The following is a 25601-nucleotide window of genomic DNA, read 5'->3' as shown; positions in this document are numbered from 1 at the left end:
CCTCATCATCCGTGCCAACCAGGTCCCCACCAGGGATACCCGTGGCAAACAGAGGCATGCCATGGCGCTTATCCATAGGATTGGAAGAGGGAAGGGCCACCGGCTGAGGGTCCGACCTGACAGGAGAGGGCAAAGCGGAGGACTGTGCCTGAAAAAAACTCCACCTAAGTAAAAGCAGTTGGGTCCAGACCAAACCCTCGAAGTTAGAGCTGGCCCAACTGAACTGCCATCTCCTGCGGAAGAGCCAGTCAAGGGAGTACCAAGATCTGGCGCACTTCCAGCCAAAGCCATAACTAGGTCATCATCAGAATGGGAGGATCCTGGTTTAGCAAAATCCTAGGAAGACATCTCTTCCTGAGCATCTGAACAGCGCTGACATATGTTTGAAGACAGGTCAGGCTGAGAAGCCCTAATATGACAGGCAACACAAAGAGAAAGGCACTTAGGCTTCTTGTTTACCGGCGCCATGAGCAGTGGTAACTGTGCGGTCAAATGGCTCGCACTTAAAGTTGCGCACACAAAATTAAGGTGCTCCAGAATGAAGCACGGCAAGATGCATGCACTACTAATGCACCCAAAGTTATGCGCACAAAAGTTGCACTTAGCGCGGCACGCACTGCGCACACTGACGTCCTGTAGAGGGCAGTAAGGCACACACAAGAGCATGTGAAAATGCTGCCAGGGCCTACCACGCAGTGCGCCGAGAAAAGCCTACTGTGGAGCCTAGCCCACTGAGGCCGCTCAACTCGCCAGGCTGCCCAGTTCCCCTAACCCCGATGGGAACGATGTCAGAACCGCGCACCGAGCATGGAGAATGAAGGAAGGCCTAAAAACCCCCTATCTGTCTCTAAGTAATTCCCCCACCTCTTTTTTTAAAATTTATTTATTTATTTATTTAACTTACTGGAGCTCAGTGCTTTCCGGCTGAGTACAGAGATGGTCTCCGGCTGGGGGGAGAGGGCAAGTGCTGCCACTGCCCTACTTGGCCTCCTGTACCCACTGTCTTTCAGCTGCACAAGCAGCAAAGTCCATGCTGGGAATCGGCTACCGGACCAAGACACACCTCCGAGGGACCACGGAAATCACCTCAGGAATTTCTCAACTGGGGGAGAGATCTTTAGGTATCACCGCAGGAGAGCGGGGCTTTCATTTCTCAAGTTAAAATTCTCCTTCCAAAATTCACAGCAATCCCCATAGGGAGATGCACGTCTGCCATCTGCTGGAGAGGGGGAATACTGACAGACTGGGGTCACTGCAGGAGTACACATACTGTGATGTCAGCTTGCTTCATCTCCATCTGCTGGCAGGGGAGCATAACCCACTGGTCCTGAGTCCATCTGTCTACACGCTAAAACCAGCGATTTGTGGGGTTTGAATAGGAGGCAGTGAGAGGTCTGTGCCCTGACCAAAATTCTCCAATCTGTGAAGCCACAGGAAAGCTCTGAAAAACTGGGAGCACTGGAGAGGCCCTGGAACCTCCAAAACCTTTTTTCTGCCCTGAGAACCAGAAAGATCCGAAGGTACTGGGAGAGCTGCGGCTGCCCCTGGGACTGATCCTTGGCCCATTTAATGAACTACAACAGCCAGGTAACATAGGAGATGAATAAGGAGGCCGAAGGCTGCACTGCAGCAGAAGGAACCTCTGCTCTCTGAGAAACCATTGCTGGGTTTAAAGTCCAACAATCAGGAATCAGGAGGGGGCTCGATGTCTGCCTCAGCGCTCTGCTGTTCTAATGTGGCTGTTGAGAGTTCTAATGGAAATTTACTTCTCTGGAGCTCCCGTCATACTGTATAACTCTCATGACAGATTCCACACTGCTCCCGCCTAAAGCTTCTGAGGATCACAGGTTGTGCAGAGTGTGGTCTTTGTTCTGCACTGTGCGCCCAATGTCATTTTCTCAGCCAGCCATGTTGCCCAGCAAAAATGAAAATGCAGTTTCAAAAACCCAAGTCTGCCAACTCACCTACAAAGTAATCCAAAACAAGTTCCCCAATGCTAGACAGGCAATCCCTCTGCTGCTGCCGACCTTCAATCACTGAAGAGCTCACTTTTTTTTTTTACTTTATTGCTGCCCACCTACAGCACAAAGATGTAAAGGTGAAGTCCCAAACTGACCAAAAAAACAGAGATGAGAAAGGGGGAGGGGGAGGGGAAGGGGAAGCAGGAACAAATTGGCGGAATAATAGCACTTAAGGTGGGGGGAAGGGAAGGAAGAGATTCCAGCCAGATCCCTGGAAGCTCCCTGAACCTGGGCTGCTCAACAGAGAGAGGGAGCTCAAGGCTTTCTCCTCTGGAGCTGATCCTTTAATTTTTAAACATATATTCCCAAAAATCCTGCTCAACTGAGGGAGTGAGAGCTAGTCTTTCACCTCAGGAGCTCCTCCAACTTTTTCCTTTTCAGCCTACCAGGTCATAATCCACAGCACGGGATGCTTTCTTACCATCTGCTGAAGACAGAAAATACTGGCCCAGCATAGATGCTCTAAGGGTGACCATCAGCAAACCTGTTGATCACTGCCTCCATCTGCTAGTTGGTGAGCATAACTCATTTGTCTGGATTGGTCTGTCTGGATGAAGAGGAAGTTCCCTTTCCTTATTATACTAGGGCATGTCATTCTGATGGACCACATTATTGTTGTTACATCAAGGAAGAAGCACTACTGTTTTTAGGTCATATTCTAACACCATGGTTTACCACACAGTGATAATGTCTTTATTTTAAAGATGGTTGTACTACTTTATAGCAAACCATCATAACAAGTGTCCAAAGATGATTACATGAAGCCCATCTTCAGATGTAGAACCTCTGTAGGACTCCAAAGCTTGTGTACATCATGCATGGACAATACTTAAATTGATACAACAGTAGGTGGCAGTCTGTGAAGAATCTAGTTTCCTCCAGTACCAATATGGCTTACTTGTTCTCTTGCTTCAAGTGCCAAGTATTTCTGCTCTGGGGGGGGGGGGTCTTGCCCAAGAAAAGACAAAGCAGAAAATCCACCACCTCCATGAAAAAGTCCATTAATATACAAAAATAGATCTAATTAAAAACCCGACCATTAAAAAAAAACGAAAAAAAAAACAAAACTCAAGACACCAAATGTTCAGTTAAGTTGTAGGAATTTATTTTAAATAACCTACGATAAACTGATTAAAAGGGAGTCATGATAAAAATAGAAGATACTTGTGGAAGAAAGATGGCGGGGAAATGGCCTCTGCGCACAAGCTAAGCTAACAATGCTCTAAAAACTAATGATTATAGCAAAAAGGATTCACATTAAAATTCTTTTTAATTTTTTTACACAATTACAAAAAAAAAATAAAAATTAAAAGCCCCCCTCCCCAACCCCAATTCTTGATTTATTTCCTTTATTATTTGGACCAGTGCTCTCGTTCCTCAAAACACATTGACCTGTGAATACATCCCTTTTTTCTATCATACAATGTTCAAGTAAGATTGTGATGGAAAAACATGAGTCCTCAAGAATGGGCATCTCAGTAAGTGTATACAGTGTGTGCTCAAGAGCAAAGAATGATGGGAAAATTGGTTCCATCACTAATTTCTATTTATATCATTAAAAGCGCCACACTCGTTCCCCCATCCCCCCACCCACTCCCCACATCTGACATACATGATCTTTAAGATCAAGAAAAAACAAAGTTTAAATACTTTAAAATAATTAAAAAAAGGAAATAAAAATTCACATTTAGAAAGGAACACTCAAGTCTAGAAACATCTTCCCATCATGCTTTGCTTTTAGCACGGTCTCAGAAAAAGATGGATGGTCCCCAACTCTCATGAGAGAAAAAAAAATTCATCATACCCCCAAACCTGTTTCCTTTGACCAATGCGAGGGGGGGGATAAGTAGGGGGACCAGCTTCACCAGGAGCAGTGATGGTATGTGTGTACTATTTTTAAAGTTCCTGAACAAGAGGAAAAGGGGTAAGGAGCAATTTCCTTTTTTTTCTATTAAAATATAGAAGTTATTGCAAAACCCTAACTGTAAAAACACACCAATATAATTGGACTTTCTATACAGTAGCTAAAGAACCAAAGTTCTTTCAGTGAAATGACAGAATTTGTCTGGAAGATTGACAAATTCTCAAATCCACTTGTCCATCTCAACAAGAAAGAAAGAAAAAAAGAAAGCTATAATGTTTGATATCAGAGTATTTTTAGTTAATAAGCTGTCCATAGGACAACTGGCTCAAGGCTCCTAGAAATATTTTTTCCTTTCAGGTTTATGTTTTTCCACAGACATTGGCTCTAATGCTCTTTGCTTGATTTTTTCTTGTTTGCTTTGCCTGCACCATCTCTCCTTACTTCTTTCCCCCTCCCCACAAAAAAACAAGGTCAGGACAAGTAAGGCTCACAAGTTCATCAGTCTCCCTAAAACCAGGCTACACTTTGCAGCAAGACCCAGCCTGTTAAAAAACACATTAAAATTCATAGTCCTTATCAGCCATGTCAATGGCCCAGGCAAATTTCTCTCGTTGCGTTTTGTTGTAAATCTTCTCTATAGGGACCCCAAACTTCTTACACCTATAGAAATATAAAAACATATATATACACACAGATTAATTTTCTAGAGAGAAAAGAAAGAATATAGATCAGTGCAGATATTCAGCCTTTGCTGGATCTATCAGAATGCAAGGAGAAGGATAATCCCTTTTTTTATGTTCCTATTAGTTGAGGGAGATTCCTTCTTTGTCCTGGTTTTCTTGGCCTAGACCCTCTGTGGTCAGGCTCCAGAAAGAGGAGTGGTAATAGGTGGCAAACAAATTTGGTGTTGCTGGTAACACAATTCCTAGGATGGATTAAATGGATCAGTCTTTAGGAACTCTGAAGTATATATCTGCAACAGTCAAATTGGGTACTGGACGAACTTCATTAGAGGAAGAATAAACAGCCCAGATCTAAAAGACAGTATCACGTACAGAGACTGAGAGGAACAGGGTGCTGTATGATGGTCAACTTTTCCTCCTGTTAGTAATATAATTACAGTTTTGTGAACAATGTACACATTAGAACATAGTTTAACAAAACCAGGTCTGGGATAAGGTGCCTAAATCCAATCCTTGTGCTGGTATTCCATTTTTAATGAATTTGCAAACGTGATTTTTTTTAAAACTTCATTATGAGTGCCTGTATCCCAGTCTCTGTGGACATTATGATAAATAACATACTAAGCTGGAACAGAAAACTTAGCTAGAAACACTGAATCAACTCACTTCAGCAGCCAGCAAACATACTAGCCTTTGACTTTTGCATCTCAATCAATGAGGATGATGCCATGCTTAGTGCAGAAAGGTTTTCGGATGGACATCCGATAAGTCCTAAGGGAACTTTGCAGAAGCTTACCAAGCAACAGAGATCCTGGGGTCCAGGTAGTTGAGTTTGGAGGTTCCCAAGGCAATCTGTTTATTTTCCTCCCGGTCTGTTGCCTGGACCTCCAGCTTCATTAACTGTTCCTCAACTCTGTGAACTGCCTTCTTCTTGCTCTCCACCAATCTGTTGAACACACATACAAAGACATTTAATTAGAGGCTCTGATTATTTTTAGGAAAAGAAAATCACATGCCATAATGACATCAGTGAAAATGGACATTCTGCCATGGAACATGTACAATACAGACAACAGTAATGCCAAGCTTCCCTCCCTGTGGCTTAAAGGTGTTCCTCCATAAGAACCCAAGATATTCCATACTGGGTCAGACCAAGAATCCATCAAGCCCAATATCCTGTGTCTCCAGCAGTGGCCAATCCAAGTCACAAGTACTTGGCAAGTGCCCAAACATTAAACAATTAACATGCTACTAATGCCAGCAACAAGCAGTGGTTATTCCCTATAACCAAAACCAGGTTAAGGATAAAATGCTAATTCCGTTTCCTTTTCTTTCAGTCTCTGGCCTTCGTTGTGGCTGTGATACTGGTTTAAGTGATAGAAACCAGGCTAAGGTACAACTCATTTTTAACAGACCATAAATTACCATAGACTAATGTCAGAATTCATATCGCAGAGATGATTAGCACAGTACTCTAGTGATAATGCACTCAACCATCAACTGAGTGAATCAATTTGTGGGTATGTGAATTTGTTTAAAAAAAAAAAAAAGTCTAGTTCATTAACTCCACAAATAGTTTGCCGAATTAGTTGGTCAAAACTTTTTTTTTTTTTTTTTTAGATTTTGATGGTAAACCTTTGAATCCGTGAATCTGGCAAAATTCAATCAGATTTGCCCAATTTATGAGTTCTCCAGTAGACAGATTCTGGCAAATCCATGGCAAGTTGGCATTGAATCTGGTTGAACTTTATCCAATAAATCTGAGAAAGTTTTAACAATTCTACTGAACTGAAAGCCAGGCTGAAATTCACCTCTTTTGACCTTAAATTTTCCACCGATCCTACTCATGCAGAAACAACTGCATAACACTTTGTGGCAAGTCACCACAACCAAAGGAAGGAAACCAGATAAATCACTATCCTGTCTCCATTTCCAAACAGAGAAAACAAGTGTACAAAAAGGATCTTAAAACATTGCATCTTATTGACCATGTCCCGAGATAAGCCATTTCTGTTACCAGAAATTCATGCCACTGGTACACAATGAGAACTAGAGAGAAAAACACAGAAGCATCTGATGAACTGTCCACATGAATCTTAAAAATTCAAGGAAATCTATTAAAGATCACCAAAATTATGCCATTTTCTCCATTCATCAGGACAGTAAAACAATAATATGTATTAGCTTTCAGGAAAAAAAAAGTAACCTGCTTAAAATATATAACTATGCAAGTGTAAAGCAGTGTTCTCAGAGGACAGCAGGATGTTAGTCCTCACACATGGGTGACATCATCAGATGCAGCCCTGATGTGGAAACCTTATGTCAAAGTTTCTAGAACTTTGACTAGGCACACTGAGCATGCCCAGCATGCCCTATACCACGCCTCCATGTAGGGGTCCCTCTCCAGTCTTGCAACACAGAATTATAATTAAAACAAAAAATAGGAGAAACCCAACTCTGCGGGGTGGCGGGTGGGTTTTGTGAGGATGAAAACCTGTTACAGGTTAGCAACTCTTCTTTCTTAGAGGACAAGCAGGATGGTAGTCCTCACACATGAGTGAATTCCTAGCTATAGGTTGGTCCTCAACACAAAAGGGTACCAACAGACACCCAACTAGGTGCCAATGGGCACATCATCATCAGTGCTGTTGGTAACAGAGGGGGAGACTGCCTGAACCCAAACAACAGGCCCTAGGCAGGAGAGTTGTGTTCTACACCTCAAACAGGTTCCAAAGGACAGACTGGTCGAACTTACTATCACGTCAGCTATCCCTATCCTGACAATAATGAGATATGAATGTGTACAGAGAATTCCACGTCACAGCCCTGCAGATCTCCTCCATGGGAAATACTTGCACGTGGACCACCAACGCTACCATGGCTCTGACAGAATGAGCCTTGACATGACATGACCCCCAAGATGCAGTCCTGCCTGGGCATAACAGATAGTATCTGTTTGGCAACAGCAACACCCAACCTATTCTTATCAAAATAAATAAAAAGTTGGGTGGACTGTCTATGGGCTTCTGTCTGCTTCAGATAAGAAGACTAAGGTTCGCTTGCAGTCCAAACTGTGTAGTGCTTGTTCAGCTTGGTGCAAATGGGGCCTGGGAAATAATATTGGCAGGACGATTGACTGGTTAAGATGGAAATCAGTCAACACCTTAGGCACAAACTTATGGTGCGTGAACAAGACTACCCTGTCATGATAGAACTTAGTATAAGGTGGATATGTCTCTTAGGCCTGCAGCTCGCTGACCCTGCACACTGAAGTGACCGCCACCAAAAATATGACCTTCCAGGTCAGTTACTTCAGGTTATAGGTGCGCAGTGCCTCAAAAGGAGCTTTCATCAGCTGTGCTAATATCTCATTGAGGACCCAAGATACAACGGGAGGCCTTAGGGGAGGCTTCAATTGAAGCAGGTCCTGCATGAAGCATACAACTATAGGCTGTACAGAGATGCGTGTACCATCTACACCTTGATAGTATTTGCCAACTGCACTAAATGAACTTTAATGGAGTTGGACTTTAAGCCAGTCTCCGATAGATGCAGGAGGTAATCAAGCAGATTTTCTTTGGGGCAGGAGAAAGGATCTAGGGCCTTCTTCTCACACCACTCGGAAAACCTCCTCCATTTCAGTCAATAGGAATTTCGAATGGAAGGCTTTCTAGAAGCCACAAGCACCCGAGACACTTCCTCTGAAAGATCAAGCGGCTGCAGGATTAACCTCTCAACATCCAGGCTGTGAGCAACAGGACCTGGAGATTGGAATAAGGCAGCCTGCCTTGAGCTTGTATGACGAGATCTGGGGAAGTCCCCAGACTGATCAGTCTCTAGATGGATGACTCCCTCAGGAGCGGAAACCAGACCTGCCTCGGCCAATGAGGGGCTATGAGGAACATAGTCCTCTTGTCCTTGCAAAGCTTCAAAAGAGTCTTTGCAACTAAGGGAATCGGAGGATATGCATACAAAAGACCCTTGCCCCAATTATAGGTGAGGGCATCCAAGGCTGGTTTACCATCTGACCTGTACAGGGTGAAGAACCGAGGTACCTTCCTGTTGCAGGGGGATGCAAACAGATCTATATCCACGCTCCTCCAGAGGTGGAATATCCAATTCACTATCCCCTGGTCCAGGGACCTATTGTGCAATCTGAAGGCTTGACTCAGCCGGTCCGCTACCACGTTCTCTGTCCCGGACAGTGCCCACAACCAGATCTGGACAGCTTCCTGACACAGCCGGTACAATCCCATTTCTCCCTGCTTGTTGACATACCACATAGCTACTTGGTTGTCAGTGTGGATCAGGACAACTCTGTTGGACAGTCGATCTCTGAAAGCTCATAGCACATACTTGATTGGCAGAAGCTCCAGAAAGTTGATTTCACAAGAGTATTCCTGGGTGGACCAGAGACCCTTAATGCTGAGCCCATCTATATGAGCTCCTCACCCCAGGGTGTATGTATCCATGGTTAGGACAATTTGGATAGGGGGACTTCAAAACGAGATCCCCCGTTCCAGATCTGAAAGTACCCCCCCAACCAGGACAATGAGTCCCTGAGAGACAGAGTGACTGATGCAACCCTGAAAGCTCTGAGTAGCCTGACGCCACTGCAACCTCAAGGTCCACTGGGCTCTGCGCATGTATAAATGTGCCTAGGGAGTGACATGGACGGTTGCAGCCATATGGCCCCACAATCTCAACATGTGCCAGGCTGACACCTGCTGGCTCTGTTGGATCTCTGCCACAATGGTTGTCAGATGATGGCCCTCTGGTGAGGCAGGAAGACCTTGGCTTGAGCCATGTTTAGCAAGGTTCCTATGAAGTCCTTTTGAGGTGACAGGCTGAGATGGGACTTTGGGTAGTTGAGAACAAACCCTAGTGATTCCAACACCCAGATGGTCAAGTGCATGGACCTGGTGGCCCCTTCATGAAATGTGCTCTTGACCAGCCAATCATCCAGATACAGGCAAACTTGCATTCCCATCCTGTGGAGTTGCACTGCCACTACAGCCAGGCATTTTGTGAAGACCCTTGGGGCTGATGAGAGCCCGAACGGCAACACCCGGTACTGGAAGTGGTGTTTTCCCACCACAAATTAGAGATGATTCCTGTGACCAGAGAAGATCTTGATATGAGTGCATGCATTCTTTAGGTAGAGGGAGCACAGCCAATCCCCTTTTTGAAAACAAGGGATCAAGGAAACCATCTTGAACTTTTCCTTTCTTAGATACTTGTTCAAGGCCCATAGGTGTAGGATGGGTCTAGGAATCAGGAAGTACCTGGAGTAGAATCCCTGCCCTCTTTGCCCTGATGGTAAGGGCTCGACCGTTCTGGCCATTAAGAGGAAGAAGAGCTCCTCTAGTAGTACTTCCTGATGGCTACCAGCCCCCAAAACTGGCATGGAGAGCAATTTGGCGGGACACCCAATAGGTTCAACTGGTACCCCTGACGGACGATGCAGAGAAACCTCTGGTCCGAAGTTATACTGTGCCACTGGTTTGCAAAGAACTGCAGCCTTCCTCCGAACGGAAGGTCCATTGTCCCAGGTACGGGCAACTGGTGTACCCTCCCTACGACCCAGTCAAAACCCCCCATCCCCGGAGCCGATAGAAGTCTTGTCTGGGGCTTGGGGGCTTTCTGCCGCCTAGCATGGCTGCGGAAGCCCTGATGGTGTTCATGGGAGCGAGGGTGCAAAGGATAGTACTTCCTTTGGCGAAAGAATGACTTCTTTGGCCCTGGACTCTCCGACCTCCTAGAAGAGATTGATGGGTCTGGAGTACAAGCAGAGAGTTGGAGGGTTTCATGGTGGTTCCGAAGCGGAGGCCACAGTATCCCTCACCCTATCTCTGAAGAGATTCTCTCCAGTACACAGCATGTCAGAAAGTCATTCCTGTATCTCTGGACAGAGGTACGAGGCCCACAGCCATGCCTTTCTGTGGGTGCCGATTCCCACTGCAGAGACTTTCGATGCCGTCTCAAAAACATCGTAGGTCGCCTGGACCTTGTGGTTTCCACACTCCAGGCCCTTAAGCCCCAGTGACATGAGGATGTCCTGCTGCTGTTGAGGCAGCTGCTCGGCCACTTTCTGCACCTGCTTCCAGATGTCCCATGAGTACTGGCTCATGTAGAGCTGGTAGACAGTGAAGCGGACAATGAACATGGTGCCTTGAATACCTTCCTCCCAAGAGCATCCATTGCTCTATGGTCCTTCCCCAGGGGTGCTGAGGAATGAGTCTGAGAATGCTTGGCCCTCTTGAGGGCAGATTCAACCACCACCAACGGGTGGGGCAGCTGATGCTTATTGTATCTGGCAGCCTTCTAGACAAGATAGACCCCCATCTGCATTCTTATTAATGGGAGGCACTGTGAGGGGCTGTTCCCATATCCTCAGCAGCAACTCCTTAAGGATCTTTTGCACTGGGACCACCACAATCTCCTTAGGAGGCTCCATGAACTGGAGTATCTACAGCATTTTTTGCCTGGCATCATCCTCAATTAGTAACTGAAATGGGATGGCTTCTGCCATCATCCTCACAAAACCTGTGAAGGTTAAGTCCTCAGGGGGTGACTTCCTTCGCTTCTTTGGAGGAGAAAGTTCTGATGGGAGGCCCTCAGATCATTTGAAGGAGGACTCTGAAACGTCATCCCCCCAGAAGTCATAGGGTTCCTCATCCGCATTGTAAGCCACAGGGGATGGGTCCCTAGGTGCTCGGCCTTCGTCCAGAGATGCAAGCACCAGTAGAACAGGATGGGGGTGGCAGACCTTGGTGTCTCTGCCAGCCTTGGTGGAGCTTCCTCCTCGGAGGAACCAGCAACGACCACCTTATCGGTAGGGGGAGGGCTTGGTGCCCCGCTGGGCACAGATACTGTCATGGGAACTGGCACCAGCTGGGTTGTTAATGCACCGATGAGCACATTGAGCTTCTCCAGAAGTGGTATAAGGATAGGCGGCACTGGGTCCGGTGCTGTCGGTGTCACAGAACTGAAGCCCTGCAATGCCTGGTCCATCTCTAACTGGACTTGGTGCTCCATCTCCTCCTTGAATGTTGCCGATGCCAACACTGACTGGGAGGAAGGAGGGGTGGCTAGATCTTCTTCGGACCCTCGAGATGGATTGGTGACTGGAATCAGGACTGGTGGAGACCTTTTGTAACCCCTCAGCACCGATGGATGACTGGCACTCCTTGCCGCGGGATCGCTTCAGGGGCACTGTGGAAAAAGCCGGTGCATCCCTGTGCTCGGCACCATGCATCATCAGGGACTGGTGCCTATCCTTCTTTGGCTTCCCACGATGCTTGGCCCAGACTTTCCCCAGTGCCCTGGCTGATGAACCAGATGCCCTCGGCTTGGAGGAGATAGACGATGATCAGTCTTCAGTGCCTCTGTCCACTGGCGATATCGACGGAACAGATGGACCCGCCAATGTCGATGGCTCGGTATCCATCAGTGCTGCTCCTTGGTCCTTCGATGCCAATGCTGTTGATGCTGAAGGCTCGGACTTCTTCAACAAGCTCCATCTTGTTGAGTCAAAGCTGACATCCCTTCGGGGTCATCTGGGCACATTAGCGGCAGCCCTGGTCATCATGCGATGCCATCTGGCAGAGAACACATATTTCATGCAGATCTGTGATGGATATGGTCCTTGGGCACCACAGGCATCGCCGAAAACTGGACATGGCCATGACAGACGGACGGATGAAACAAAAGGGGGAAAAAACAAAGTCGATGGTGGCGGGGTGTCGATGGCAGCAGGGTGTCGATGACCAGTGGGCACCAAGTCACCGCTGCCACAGGGAATCAACCACGAAAGGAAACTTACCTGGATTGCCAAAAACCCTGACTAGGAGATACTACAAGAGGGTACCAAGAGGGACCCAGCGATGGAACGAAGAGGAAAAAAAAATCACAATAAATGTGAGAAAAAAGTTTTCTACAAGGCCAAAATTAGCCAAAGTGAGCTCACTCTCACTGCGAGGCTTACAGCGCCACGGAAAAATATACTGGAGTGGGACCCTGCATGGGCATGCTCAGTGTACCTAAAGTTCTAGAAACTTTGACATACGTTTTCCGCATTCAGGCTCCATCTGATGAGGCCACCCTTGTGTGAGGACTACTATCCTGCTTGTCCTCAGAGAAATAAAAATCACTAGAATTAGAAACTTAATTTGCAGATTTCTTACTTTGCTGCACTGGAGACACTTGGGGACTGCTTGCCTAATAGAAAGCAGAGTTGCTTACCTGTAACAGGTGTTCTCACAGGACAGCAGGATGTTAGTCCTCACATATGGGTGACATCATCAGGATGGAGCCCAATCACGGAACACTTTTGTCAAAGTTTCCAGAACTTTGACTGGTACCTACTGGGCATGCCCAGCATAGCACCAACCCTGCATCCAGCAGGGGACCCCCTTCAGTTTAGTCTTATAGTAAAAAGTACATGCGAAAAAGAAAATAAGAAACATAAGCGAACCCAACACTGCGGGGTGGCGGGCGGGTTTCGTGAGGACTAACATCCTGCTGTCCTGTGAGAACACCTGTTACAGGTAAGCAACTCTGCTTTCTCACAGGACAAGCAGGATGGTAGTCCTCATATATGGGTGAGTACCAAGCTGAGGATGCCCGAGCAATGCACCAAATGTACCCAAAGACGTGCAACAGGCACAACAACTGGGGTGGAATTTGGTAGAGGGCATCCTGAACCCTAACGGGTTGGAGGAAGGATGTTGGTACTTCAGTTCGAAAATAAATTGCGTAGCACAGATTGGCCAAAGATGGAATCTTGTCTGCCAGCCTTGTCTAAACAATAATGGGCTGCGAAGGTGTGGAGAGAGCTCCAGGTAGCAGCCTTACAGATGTCAGCAAGTGGCATAGAGCGTGGTACGCTACTGATGTTGCCATGGCCCTGATAGAGTGTGCCTTGACATGGTCTTGAAGCGGAATGCCTGCCTGCTGATAGTAGAAGGAAATACAATCCGCTAGTCAGGAGGAGAGAGTCTGCTTACCCACAGGTTTACCCAATTTGATGGAATCGAAGGAAACAAACAACTGAGTGGATTTTCTGTGGGCAGCTGTACGGTCTAGATCATGTTTACAGTCAAGGGTATTCAGTCAAGGGTATGCAGAGCCCGTTCTCCTGGATTTGAATGAGGCCTGGGAAAGAAAGTGGGTAGTATAATGGATTGATTAATATGAAACTCAGATACTACCTTAGGCAGAAACTTAGGGTGAGTGCGGAGTACTGCCCTATCATGCAGAAGTTTAGTGTAAGGCGGGTAGATGACTAAGGCCTGAAACTCACTAACTCTGCGCCAAAAGAAAAATCACTTTCCAAGTGAGATAGCGGAGATCACAGGATTGGAGAGGCTCAAATGGCAGTTTCATGAGCAGCCCCAAAATCATGTTGAGGTCCCCAGAGGGCGCAGTGGAGGTTTAAGGAGGAGCAAGCCCTTCAAAAAGGGGTGGGGCTCCTGTCCAAGAGCTATCCAATTCTGGAACTAAAACTGGCATAGTTTGTTTAGATCTCGAATGAATTATTTTAATTGGTCGGTGAAATATGCGTGTCTCAGTGCTGAAACACTGACGGTGCTGAAAACAGTATGATTTCTTTACTTGTTGATGGTGTCGGCAAAACTTCTGTGGCAAGGAGTAAAAGCATCTTAATTCTGTTCGCCAAGGATTTGTCATCGTAGACAGGGCTTATTCTCAATCCCTACCTGCTTCAGTACTGGACAGCGCAGTTTCTCTCCCTCTTTAAAAGAGGGGGCAGGAGAGGATTCTGGCCTTTTGCTTTAGGTACCAGTCCCTCACCTGATGATTGCTTCCTTTTTGCTGCTGCAGAAGGTTGAGGATAACTAAAAAAAAATTCTGTGTGCAAGACTCCTGAAGTTTATGGCCTTGAGAGACATTCGAGCATATACAGCACAATTAAGAACATCATGCGATATTCCCAAACAGAGGCAGTGGTTGTGAATATTCGCTAAGGACATCTTGCAGGAACATTTGGGACATCTTTTGAGCCCCAGTTTCTTCTCTGCCATTGGAAATAGAGCTGAAGCTAAGCTGAACTCAATTTTCACAACTTTAAAAGAAAATATTTCTCTCTGTATTTTTTCTGGAGACTCAAAAAAACAAAAAATGAAAATACTACAAACAAAAGAAATGAAGTAAAAAAAAAAAAAACAAAAAAACTTTCAACAAGTGGCTAGAGAAAGCAAATACGCATTTTTTCACACGCGTGGAAGAAAAAACACTGAGGAGACTTGTATGGCAGCGGCTGCACAGGAACCCCTGCACATGCACAGAAAAACCTTCTGTCTTTCTTGGTTCTGAGACAGCTTTTCTGCCAGCAATATCAGATGTCATCACCCCACCTGTGTGGCTTGTCCTTGTCCATAAAGACACCTATGCAGCACACAGGCACACACTCAAATGACACAACAGAAGATACCAGAAAAGGTATGACAAAGGGTCATAGGGTACACTTCTATAAGACTGAAGATACCAAATGCTTTCCTGCTCTTTCCACAGATTTTTTAAGCAAATCTCTCTACTCCTTAATCCATCTTTTGTACTCCTATTCCCTCCTCTCAGCACTTAAAGCTGCCTTTTATCTGTTCCTAGAAGCAGCATTTGTTTGCAGGTCCCACTGCTGCACTTACAGGATTCTGCAAGTGCTAGAAACGGATGTGCAGTCTTTTCCTTGCATTTGTGCTGCTGCATGCAGTTTTAGTGAACTGTTCGTAAATACAAGTTTTTATGCCTACACAAGTCTCCTGTGTAAGAGCTGCACAGAGTCTTGGTGGCTTTATTAAATTAATCCCTTAAATCAAGAAAATATTAGCTTCTGAAGAAGCAGTAGAGACAGCTCAGACTATTTCTCAAAAATGAGAACTACTAGCTTTCATGTTAAGACTGATCAAATCTGTAGATATGGTGGGCAAATTTCATGCCATTTGGGATCTGTACTTGGATTGGAGGAATGCTACCTAGGGGGAATTCTTATTACTCTGTACTAACCTCAGAGTGCAAATGCGCCTGGAGGGCTATCGTGTAGTACAGGCCTATATTGAATTTGTATTTTTGCTTTCTGTGGAGCTTGCAGCCAATCAATGTATAAAGGTGTTAAGGGCTAGATACCTCGGGGTAAAGGGGTTGCATCAACTTTATTCTGTTATCAATGTTCTGTATGATAATGTTGACATAAATAAAGAGATAATCCAAAAAAAAAAAAAAAAAAAAAGACTGATCAAATCTGGAGAGGGTTTTTACCTTTTAGATTTTTCATCCCTTCTGACCTTGGCATCTGCTTTAGCGCTTTTCAGCTCTCTCCTGGCATCAGCAAGTTGATCTTTCTTGGCATCAATCTGGGTAAAAAGACAAAAAAAATAGCAGTCATCAGAAACATCCACATGCCCAAAATTAGCTAATCTTTCATAGATCAGCTTCCCATTCCTCAGTTCTACTGCTTTCTTTTTCATCCTTCTTCCTAAGTCTCCTCTCTTTTCAGCTATCAAATATTTTAGTTCTTGCACTGTTACACTTTCTTGGAATGAAAGGTGTGCACCTAGTATAATGGTCACACCTGAATTATAACATCAGCTTGCCCAAACTCACAGTTCCTGCTGTATTCAGCTTTAAATACATTAATGTGATGCAGTATAGTGCTCTGATAGTGTTCAGCATGACAGAAATCTGATTTGCTGACACACACTTATGGGATGAGAAGCTTTCATAGACCTTAACACAATGGAATGAAACAAATATCCCAACACAAAGCAGGATCCTGGTCATGTGATTTAGCTGCCAACTGATTTACCTAAAATAAAAGGTTTGCTATATTGCTGCTTTAAAATCAAGAATGTAGTCTTATGCCAAACCTTAACATCTCTCCCCTTACTGTTACTTTAATATTTAGGGATACTTGCAGTCTACCCTGCATGCCCCCCCTAAGTTCTTGAACTTTTCAAATGGAAACAGAAAGCTGTGCTTTTGGCTAGACAGATGACGATCCCTACCAACTGTGTTCACTTGCAGCTGCAGTCTCCTGTTCTCCAACTACAATTACTCTTTGGCACCCAGAAGCTTTCAGAACTCACAGATTTCCTGTTTGCATGTTTCTTCCAATCAGATACAAGCATTGGTTTTCTATTTAAGAGCAATTTCTCCCGTCTCTTCTCCACCCCACTGGGCTGGGCTTACTCTACACTCTAGACACTTGCCAAAAATAGCAAAGTACTGTTTAGAAAACAAAGAAGTGGAATTTACCATGGTGGGAGGAAGGGTCAGCACTCCTATGCTCTTCTCTAGCACTGTAATGATCCTATTTGCCAACATAAAACCAGCAATCCAACACTATTGTTCTGAGACGGTAATTTAATTCCCGAAGAACTCCAAATGTGGTGCAATCCCAGGCTAGTCTGCAGAGCTGGGAACCTGGAGACTTGGCCCATGTAGGCTGGAAGGAGTAGGAGTGTGTGTGTGAGTGACAGAGAGAAAGCGTGTGCAAGTCTGGGAGAGGTAGAGGGGGAGAACGATCATATATCTCCCTCCATCTAATCTAGGCAAATGTGACTGGAGGAGGGAGAAAGTCTGGGAGAGGCGGGGGGGGGGGGGGGGGAGTTCATATATCCCTATTTCACCTAATCAACTCCAATCTGAGTCAAGGGTGGAGGGGGTAGTTTGTTTGCATCCTCCCCCTGCTCTTGTTAATCCATACCAATGAATCCTCTTGTGCTTTTCACCAGACTCTAACCCTTTCCCTGTATAAAGGGGTGGGGGAGGGGAGGAGGGCAGCGAATTTTCAAAAAAGATATTTTATACACCCACAGAAATCCCTCTGAAAATGTCCCCTCTTGGGACTTGCCATAATTAATTATGATCCTTAAGAGGCTCCTGTGTCTGTGGGATAAAAAAGCATTTTGGGGTAGAGGGTCTCTACAGGGAATCTGGTGCAGGCAGAAATCTCTGTGCATCCTGCCTTGAAACTGGACTCGCCTAAACTATGGACCAGGGATGAAATGAGAACAGGGGCTGTTTCTACCGAAGATTCTCAGGACAGTTCTTATGAAATATACTTCGTCAACACTGGCATTAGGAGCACTCCCACTGGTCAGCCACAATCACTTTCAAAGAAGAAAACAAATAAGACAACCTAACTAAACAACAGGATAACATTTTGAACTACAATGAGGATGACAGATAAGTAAAAAAAAAACCCAAACAAACAAAAAAAAAAAACCTGTCAAAAAAGAAAGTAAGACTAGTTTATTCCAATAGCTTGAAAGTCCAAAGCCTGGGAGAAGCATTTCTCAGTCAGGTACACAAGAGGCAATGCACCCCATCAGTGTAGTGATTAGTGCTTTCTCCCTCTGGCAACCTTTTGCACTCTGTTCCCAACCCAACTGTGCCTCTAGATTTTTGCCTTTGATCATAACTGGTTCCACCCAACCTGTTCATGAGACATAGCCCCTTCCTCCCTATTATCTACAGAGGTGGTGGGCACTTCAGGCTGAGATTAGCGCGCTCATACACACACACGCACGCGAAGTCTAGCTGCTCCTCCTTTAAGTACCTTGGCCTGTAAAGTTATCATAGATTTCTCAAAGGTCTTAGGAGGCGCTCTTTGATGGTTACACAGAATAGCGACCGCTCGGTTGGCACGGTTGTAAGAAAGGATCTTTGCAGGCACGTTGTCATCAGCTGAAACAAGTTCAAAACAAATTCACAGATAACAAATAGGTTAGCTACCACACTCAGATTATCAAGCTTTCTCCAGATGATACTACTTATTCCTTACTCAAAAACAACTGTGGTGAAATTTATACTTGCCTGATAATTTCATTTCCTTTATTTCTGCTACACCAGTACAGAATGATTGGGTTTATTCTCTCACCCAGCCAAAGGAAGCAGAGAACACTTTTTTTTTTTTTTGCTTGCAAAGCACAGAATGCTAATTAAGGAATATGACAACTCTTAAACATGTGTCTCTGATAGGACATAAGATCTAGGAATTTCAAAACAGACAGGTGTGATTTTTGTTTATCTGCAGCTGTGCAATGTTTTGTTTGAGCCATACACAAAATGACTACCAAATGAATGGATAAAACTGCTGATTCAAATGACTCATGGTAAACAGTCAGGCCTATGATTGTTAATAACTTTTGTTATTGAATTTGTCTTTATTTGCCAGGCTATGTCTTTCGTCTTGTGACAATCTTATTGCTGTAGAACATTAATTTTGTTTTCTGACTGCATGTACTTTTGAATTAATTTTATATATATATTTTTTTATTGTAAACCGCTTGGATAAACTGCTTTACAGGCAGTATATTAAATTCAATAAATAATAATAATCTTAACTTTGGAGCTCGTTCAAGGCTCTAGATTTTTTTAATACATCCTCTGATTTATTTGCTGCGATTTCATGCAGCGCCAGCTGTGCTGTCTGCCGTGCTGTTCTGTTCTGTTGCTGCCATAAGTAGCACAATATCTGACAAATAGTGCTTAAATCGGTTCTATAATCTGAGATGAAGCTAGCATCATTTTCAAATGATCAGAAACTCACTGGTTGAATGCCCTCAAGACTTTTTGGCATTCAAGGGTCCTCTCTTTTCCTTTTTTTTTTTTTTTTACACCAACAAGTAAAGAAAGGTAATAAAGATTTAAAAGTATCTTAGAGGATCCTCTTCCTCCTTTCCTTAAAATATGTAAATATGCTCTGAATTGGCTCAATCAAGAACCTTCTAATGGGAATGAGAGCATAACAAAATGCTGGCTTGCTATTCCTTACAGATTACAGATGCATGGTTCAAACTTTTTTTTTTTTTTAAATTAAATTCAAATCATATGCCAGACCAGTACGATAATTATTACTGCTCCATTAGTAGTTCTTCCCTCAGCTGGAGGCAGAGAATACTGGCTCAGACTGGTCTGTGCTCAATGGATGTACTAGTGATGACATAGATTAAGCATGTTCTCTGCTTCCATCAGCTGGATGAAGGACTAAACCCAATTATTCTGGACTGGTATAGCAGAAAAAAAAAAAAAAGGGAAAAAGCATTTTAATAAAATTGCAACACAAAATTAAACAAAGAAACAAACTGGTCCATACTGATAACATTATGTTTCAAAAACTAAAATGAATATTCTGTTGTGACAGTTTAGCTTTATAGCTTCAGTGCTACATACCACCCTTAAAAATATCAACCTGTCCCTTCCTTAACTCTTCATGTTGTTGGTCTTTTCCTTTGTTATATATTTTAAAATATATTTCCCCCTTCTCCTGAAATATATTTCAATATTTTTCTGTTAAAAGTTTGTAATTGTGTTGTAACCTTTAAATGAATAACTCCCCCCCCTCTAAATTATATAGCTCCAAAAGGTGCACCCTATTCTTTTCCCAGACCTCTTCCTGAAGTCATATGATTTATGGTTTAATGCAGCAGAATGGTGTCCTCACAGGACTCAGATAAGGATTTAGATGCGCATCAGGGAGAGTGCAAGCACTCTCAAACACTTTAAAATTTAGCTTCACTTCAGGAATGATAAGATTTGTAAGGAACAAGGGGAAGTATTTATAATTTGGTGTGCTAAAAAGGAATTAAGAAAAAGCAAGCCATTGTAGAAGAAAATACACAGTTAGTCATCAGCTGTTGTAGTACTTTCATTGTTCTGGTAGTGTTGCTGTTGTACTGTTTTTCTTTGAAGGTGTTATCAGGACCAAATAGGAAAATTGGTTCTTACCTGCTAATTTTTGTTCCTGATTCGAACACTCTCCACACACGGACATAAGCAAAGGTGTGGAAGGCCTCCATGCCAGAAGCAAAGTTGTAATCACAGGCTCCAAATAGCCTTTCAAAAGGAATCTCTGCCTCTCAAAAGCAAAGCCACTAGAGAGAAGCGATGCTCCCAGTCTGAAAATACAGGCTCCTGCTGAAGCAACCCAGACAGATGAGCCAAGCAAAAGGGCCCGTCCACCGCCAGATGCAGGTGGTCTGCAAACCACAGCCAGCATGGCCACTCAGGTGCCACCAGAATCACTCTGCCCAGTTGAAGCTTGATGCGCCACAGCACCTGATCTGAGAGGCCAAGGTGGGAACATGTATAGCAACTGATGTGTTGGCCACAGTTGAACTAGAGCATCGATGCCTTCCAATCTGACCTCTCTTCTGCGACTGAAAAACTGACCAGTCTTTGAATTTGTCGGAATCGCCATGAGGTTTATCGCTGGTTTTCCCCACCTTGCCTGCAGCAAAGTGAAAGCCTCCGCCAACTCCCACTCCCCTGGGACGCTGTCTGCTGAGGAAATCCGCCTGCACATTGTCCACTCCTGCGACATGAAAAGCAGCTAATTTCGCCAGAGGTTTCTCCGCCCACACAGAGCTTGTGCCTCCTGAGCCACTAGCTGTCTCTTTGTGCCGCCCTGCCGACTGATGTAGGCCACTGTTGTTGCACTGTCCAAGAACACTCACACCGACTTGTCCACAACGAGCAGGAGAAAGGCCAGCAAGGCATTGCGCACTACCCTGGTCTCCAACCGATTGATTGACCAGGCTGTTTCCTCCAGCAACCACTGGTCCTGGGCAGATTTCCCTTGACAAATTGCCTCCTAGCCCGAAAGGCTGGCATCTGTGGTCACCAGTACCCAGACACGGACTTCCAGATCCATCTCCTTCTCCAGATTGTGCCGAGACAGCCACCATGAAAGACTGGACCTGGCATCTACTGGCAACGGCAAAGGAAGCTGAAAATCTTCCGACAACAGATCCCATTGGGATAACAGCGTCCCCTGCAACAGACGCAAATACGCAAAAGCCCAAGGAACTAAATCCAGCGTAGATGCCTTGGAACCCAGGACCTGCAAGTAATCCCAGACCCTGGGTAACGACAGGCATAGCAACAGAAAGATCTGAGCCTGCAACTTGTTGACTCTCTCTGCAGTCAGGAAAACCTTCCCCATCCAGGTATCAACGCGTGCCCCCAGATATTCCAATGACTGCGCCAGCTCCAGATGACTCTGCATTATTTGTCACCCAGCCTAATGACTCCAACATCTGCAGAACCCGCTGGACCAAACGCTGACACACCAGTTCCGACTTTGCCTGGATCAGCCAGTCATCCAGGTACGGGTGCACCAGAATACCTTCCTTCCTGAGGGCTGCTGCCACTACCACCATCAGCTTTGTGAACATGCATGGTGCTGTCGTCAACCCGAAGGGAAGAGCTCGAAATTGAAAAATTTCTCCCAGAAACTTGAACCTCAGGAACTATTTGTGCTCGCCCTGAATGAGAATATGCAGTTAGTTCTATGTCAAGTACAAGAACGCCATAAATTTCCCTTTGCGCACCACCGCTATCACCGTGCACGTTTCCATCCGAAAATGTGGCACTCGGAGGGCAGCATTGACCTTTTGCAGATCAAGAATGGGTCAAAAGGTCCCTTTCTTCTTTGGCACCACAAAGTATATGGAATACCTGCCCTACCCCTCTCCTGAGGGGGCACCGGTAAAATGGCGAGCAGAAGTTGCAACCGGCGAAGAGTCTCCTGCACCGCCTCTTGCTTGCACTGGGAGATGCAGCGGGATACAAGAAAGGTGTTCTTAAGCAGACGAGAAAATTCTAAGGCGTATCTGTCTCTTATCTCCAGGACCCACCTGGAGATAAGAAGTGGTTCTGGTCCACTCCTTGTAAAAAAAAAAAAAAAAAAAAAAGGGACAGCCTCCCTCTGATAGCCTCCAGGAAGGAGCGGATCAACATGTCTTTATTGCCCAATCTTGCTTCCACTGCATTGAGAACCAGTCTCTTGGGGGTCTGCATTGACTGCAAAAGGACTGTCTACAAGGACCCTGTTTCTGCGATGTCGATCCTGGGCTCCTGCCTGCATGAAACCTCCAGGCTTCCCAAAAACGAGCTCGTGGTGGAAAAGGCCTCCGAGTGCCCTTTATTACCCTTCATCTCCCCCAACTGCTTTATGAGATTCTCCAGGTCTTCCCCAAAGAAGAGCATCTCAAAAGAGAAATAGTTGCTATGGAGAAGGTACAGGGAAGGGCAACCAAAATGATAAAGGGGATGGAACAGCTCCCCTATGAGGAAAGGCTGAAGAGGTTAGGGCTGTTCAGCTTGGAGAAGAGCCGGTTGAGGGGGGATATGATAGAGGTCTTTAAGATCATGCGAGGTCTTGAATGAGTAGATATGAATTGGTTATTTACACTTTCGGATAATAGAAGGACTAGGAGGCATTCCATGAAGTTAGCAAGTAGCACATTTAAGACTAATCAGATAAAATTCTTTTTCACTCAACGCACAATTAAGCTCTGGAATTTGTTGCCAGAGGATGTGGTTAGTGCAGTTAGTGTAGCTGGGTTCAAAAAAGGTTTGGATAAGTTCTTGGAGGAGAGTCCATTAACTACTATTAATCAAGTTTACTTACGGAATAGCCACTGCTATTAATTGCATCAGTAGCATGGGATCTTCTTGGTGTTTGGGTACTTGCCAGGTTCTTGTGGCCTGGTTTGGCCTCTGTTGGAAACAGGATGCTGGGCTTGATGGACCCTTGGTCTGACCCAGCATGGCAATTTCTTATGTTCTTATGTTCCCCTTAAAAGGGAGATTCGACAGCTGGGCTTTGGACCACACTGTCTGCTGACCAGTTTTCTCAGCCACAGGAGCCTCCGCGCCGCCACCGCAGAGATCATACTCCTGGCTGATGTCTGGATTACGTCAAAGAGCATCAGCCACATAGGCCATTCTCGCTTCCAAATGAGCCACTTGCGCTGACTCAGCTGCCAACTCAGACTGCTTGTCCTGTGCCTTCTGCACCCAGGATAGGCAGGCTCTCTGCATCAAAATTCTGCACACTGCTGCCTGAAGACTCAAAGCTGAAACCTCAAACAGTCTCTAGAGCAGAATCTCCAGTTTCCGATTCTGGACATCTTTAAGGGCCACCACCCCTGCTACTGGAATTGTTGTCTTCTTGGTAACTGCAGTCACTGCTGTATCCACCCTGGAGATTCTCCACGACTCCAAGGTTTTCTCCAGCAAGGGATATAACTTTGCCAACTCCCTTGTAACCTTGAAGCCCACCTCGGGAGATTCCCACTCCCGACTGACCAGCTTCTTCATCATCTTTGGCAACGGAAAGGCCTTAGGTGGACTCCTTAATCCCTCCAGGACCGTGTTCACTCCCTCATTAACAGAGTCCTCCTGGGTGACTTTAATTCTCAGCTCCTCTAACACCTGGGGAATCAGCAGACCCAGTTCCTACCCCCGGAGCAGATAAACTACCTACAGATCATTACCTTCTGTGATCTGCACCTCTTCAGGATCTTGCATTGGATCTCCCAGTGCATCCCCTGAGACCAGGACCAGATCCAGCATCAGGTCCCACACGGTACCCACAGGGTCTCCACCTGGATCCACTGGACCCCCCTGCATCTGCTCAGGATAATTCATCCCCTCCGAGGACAGGTCTTCTAACACGACTTGCCAGAGATTCAACAATAGCAGGATCCCACCTTTATCCACAGGCTCCCAATCCCTAGCCTTCTTTGACTGCCTGGGGCTTCCTGGATAGTGGCTGCTTGGACCCTAACCCCTTCCAGGCTAAATAAGCCTTATGAAGGAGTAGAACAAAATCTGAGGAAAACTCCTCCGTATCCAAGGAGGAAGAGTCCTGAGCAGCCATTCCCTGAGCTTCTCCTCTTCTTCTGCTACCAGCAGGATCCTGCACAGCGGGAAAAATTGTGGGAGGAGAGTCTACAGGCTCCAAACATGGCAGCCTGACTCCCTGCATTTGCTGACAAAATGGCCGGCGGCTCCCCCAACCCCCCCAGGGTCTCCAGAGCCGGCCCCGCTGCCATTGCGTCCTTGCCACCCCCTGGGGGTCCCGCGGACGTCCCAGCACCCCAATGCACACTCCTAGAAAAGGAGGCTGAATCCAATCGCCCCCGCCTCAACCTGCAGCCGCAAAAAACCTTGCCGCACTGCGCGGGAGTCGGCCTGCCAGCACGGTCAAGCCTAAAATTAGGCTCTGCAGTAAGAAAAACGCTGAAGGACGCTGTCCGTGATGTCCGGTGCTGAAGGACAGCAGCACCCAGCCCCGACGGACACGGCCAAATACGGCCCGCCCCCTCCTGCCTGCCTCCCAGCAGGCAAACAACTCAGGGATTTACAGCTGCCTCAGCCCTGCTCCTTTTCAAATGCAGCTGACTTCTCACTTTTTTTTTTTTTTTTTTAAAGTCACATCTCAGCCAAAAGAGAGATAAAACACTTTCCTGTTTCTGGAGGCTGAGTGCTGAAGGAGAGCAGGGACAGTGAGGGAGTGAAGGACCCAGAGGGGGTGATGGAACCAGGATCCCTGGCTATCAACCCCCCCTGTCAAAAAAGGGCTGAGTCAGCACAGGGGTCACCAACCCACCGCTCACCCTGCTCCACCCGAGGGATGGCCCTTGAAGGAACTTAACACCTCAGGGAGCTGAATTTTCCTGATCTTCTTCCCATCTAACACTTCAGACTGCAGGGTTTGCTCCTCTACCATCTGCTGGAATCAGAGAAATACTGAGGGTCTGCAGTCTCTGCAGGTGGCACTCTGTTATGTAGCAGTGCCTCAAGGTTTTGTTCTCTGCCTCCATCTGCTGATAGGCATGCATAAACCCACTCATCTAGACTGATCCGGGGTACAAACAGGAACAAATCGTTCACTTTTGATATTGTAAAAGTGCACTACTTTATTGCTTTTCAGATCCTGGCATTTTCTGTAGATTTTTCAACTGACCCTTAATATTTTCCAAGATTTCCTACAATTCCTTTTTATATTTATAGTTCTATCACTTTGCTGCTGGCATGAGTCAGTTATCTGTGAATCTGAAGACATTTTCTCACAGCATACAAAACACAAGCAAGATTTTTAGATTTCCCAATAACTTAAACAGAAACTACTAAGGCACAAGGTGCTGTAGCCAACGTGTCTTCTTTAATTGACCCAAGAATTGCCACCATCCCCATTTAATTCAACCTAGTAAGATGCATCAA

The 25601-nt window shown here is 45.6% G+C and overlaps 1 protein-coding gene across 1 annotated transcript in view; it reads right to left on the bottom strand.

Annotated features, from left to right (window-relative positions):
- Positions 1-3104: 3104 nt before the first annotated feature.
- Positions 3105-25601, bottom strand: part of TOP1 (DNA topoisomerase I) — a 349577-nt gene continuing 327080 nt past the window's right edge. The window contains exons 18-21 of the mRNA XM_029612494.1: positions 18145-18272; positions 15843-15937; positions 5365-5514; positions 3105-4545 (exon numbers count right to left, since the gene is read on the bottom strand). Of these exons, the coding sequence (XP_029468354.1) occupies positions 4443-4545; positions 5365-5514; positions 15843-15937; positions 18145-18272 (476 nt within the window). The 3' untranslated portion in view covers positions 3105-4442. The remainder of the gene's footprint in view (positions 4546-5364; positions 5515-15842; positions 15938-18144; positions 18273-25601) is intronic.

The sequence above is a fragment of the Rhinatrema bivittatum genome, chromosome 8 (genome assembly GCF_901001135.1).
Source record: "Rhinatrema bivittatum chromosome 8, aRhiBiv1.1, whole genome shotgun sequence".
In the NCBI taxonomy this organism is placed as follows: domain Eukaryota; kingdom Metazoa; phylum Chordata; class Amphibia; order Gymnophiona; family Rhinatrematidae; genus Rhinatrema; species Rhinatrema bivittatum.
The sequence above is the reverse complement of the archived record's forward strand: the minus strand, read 5'-3'. Positions and strand labels throughout refer to the sequence as shown.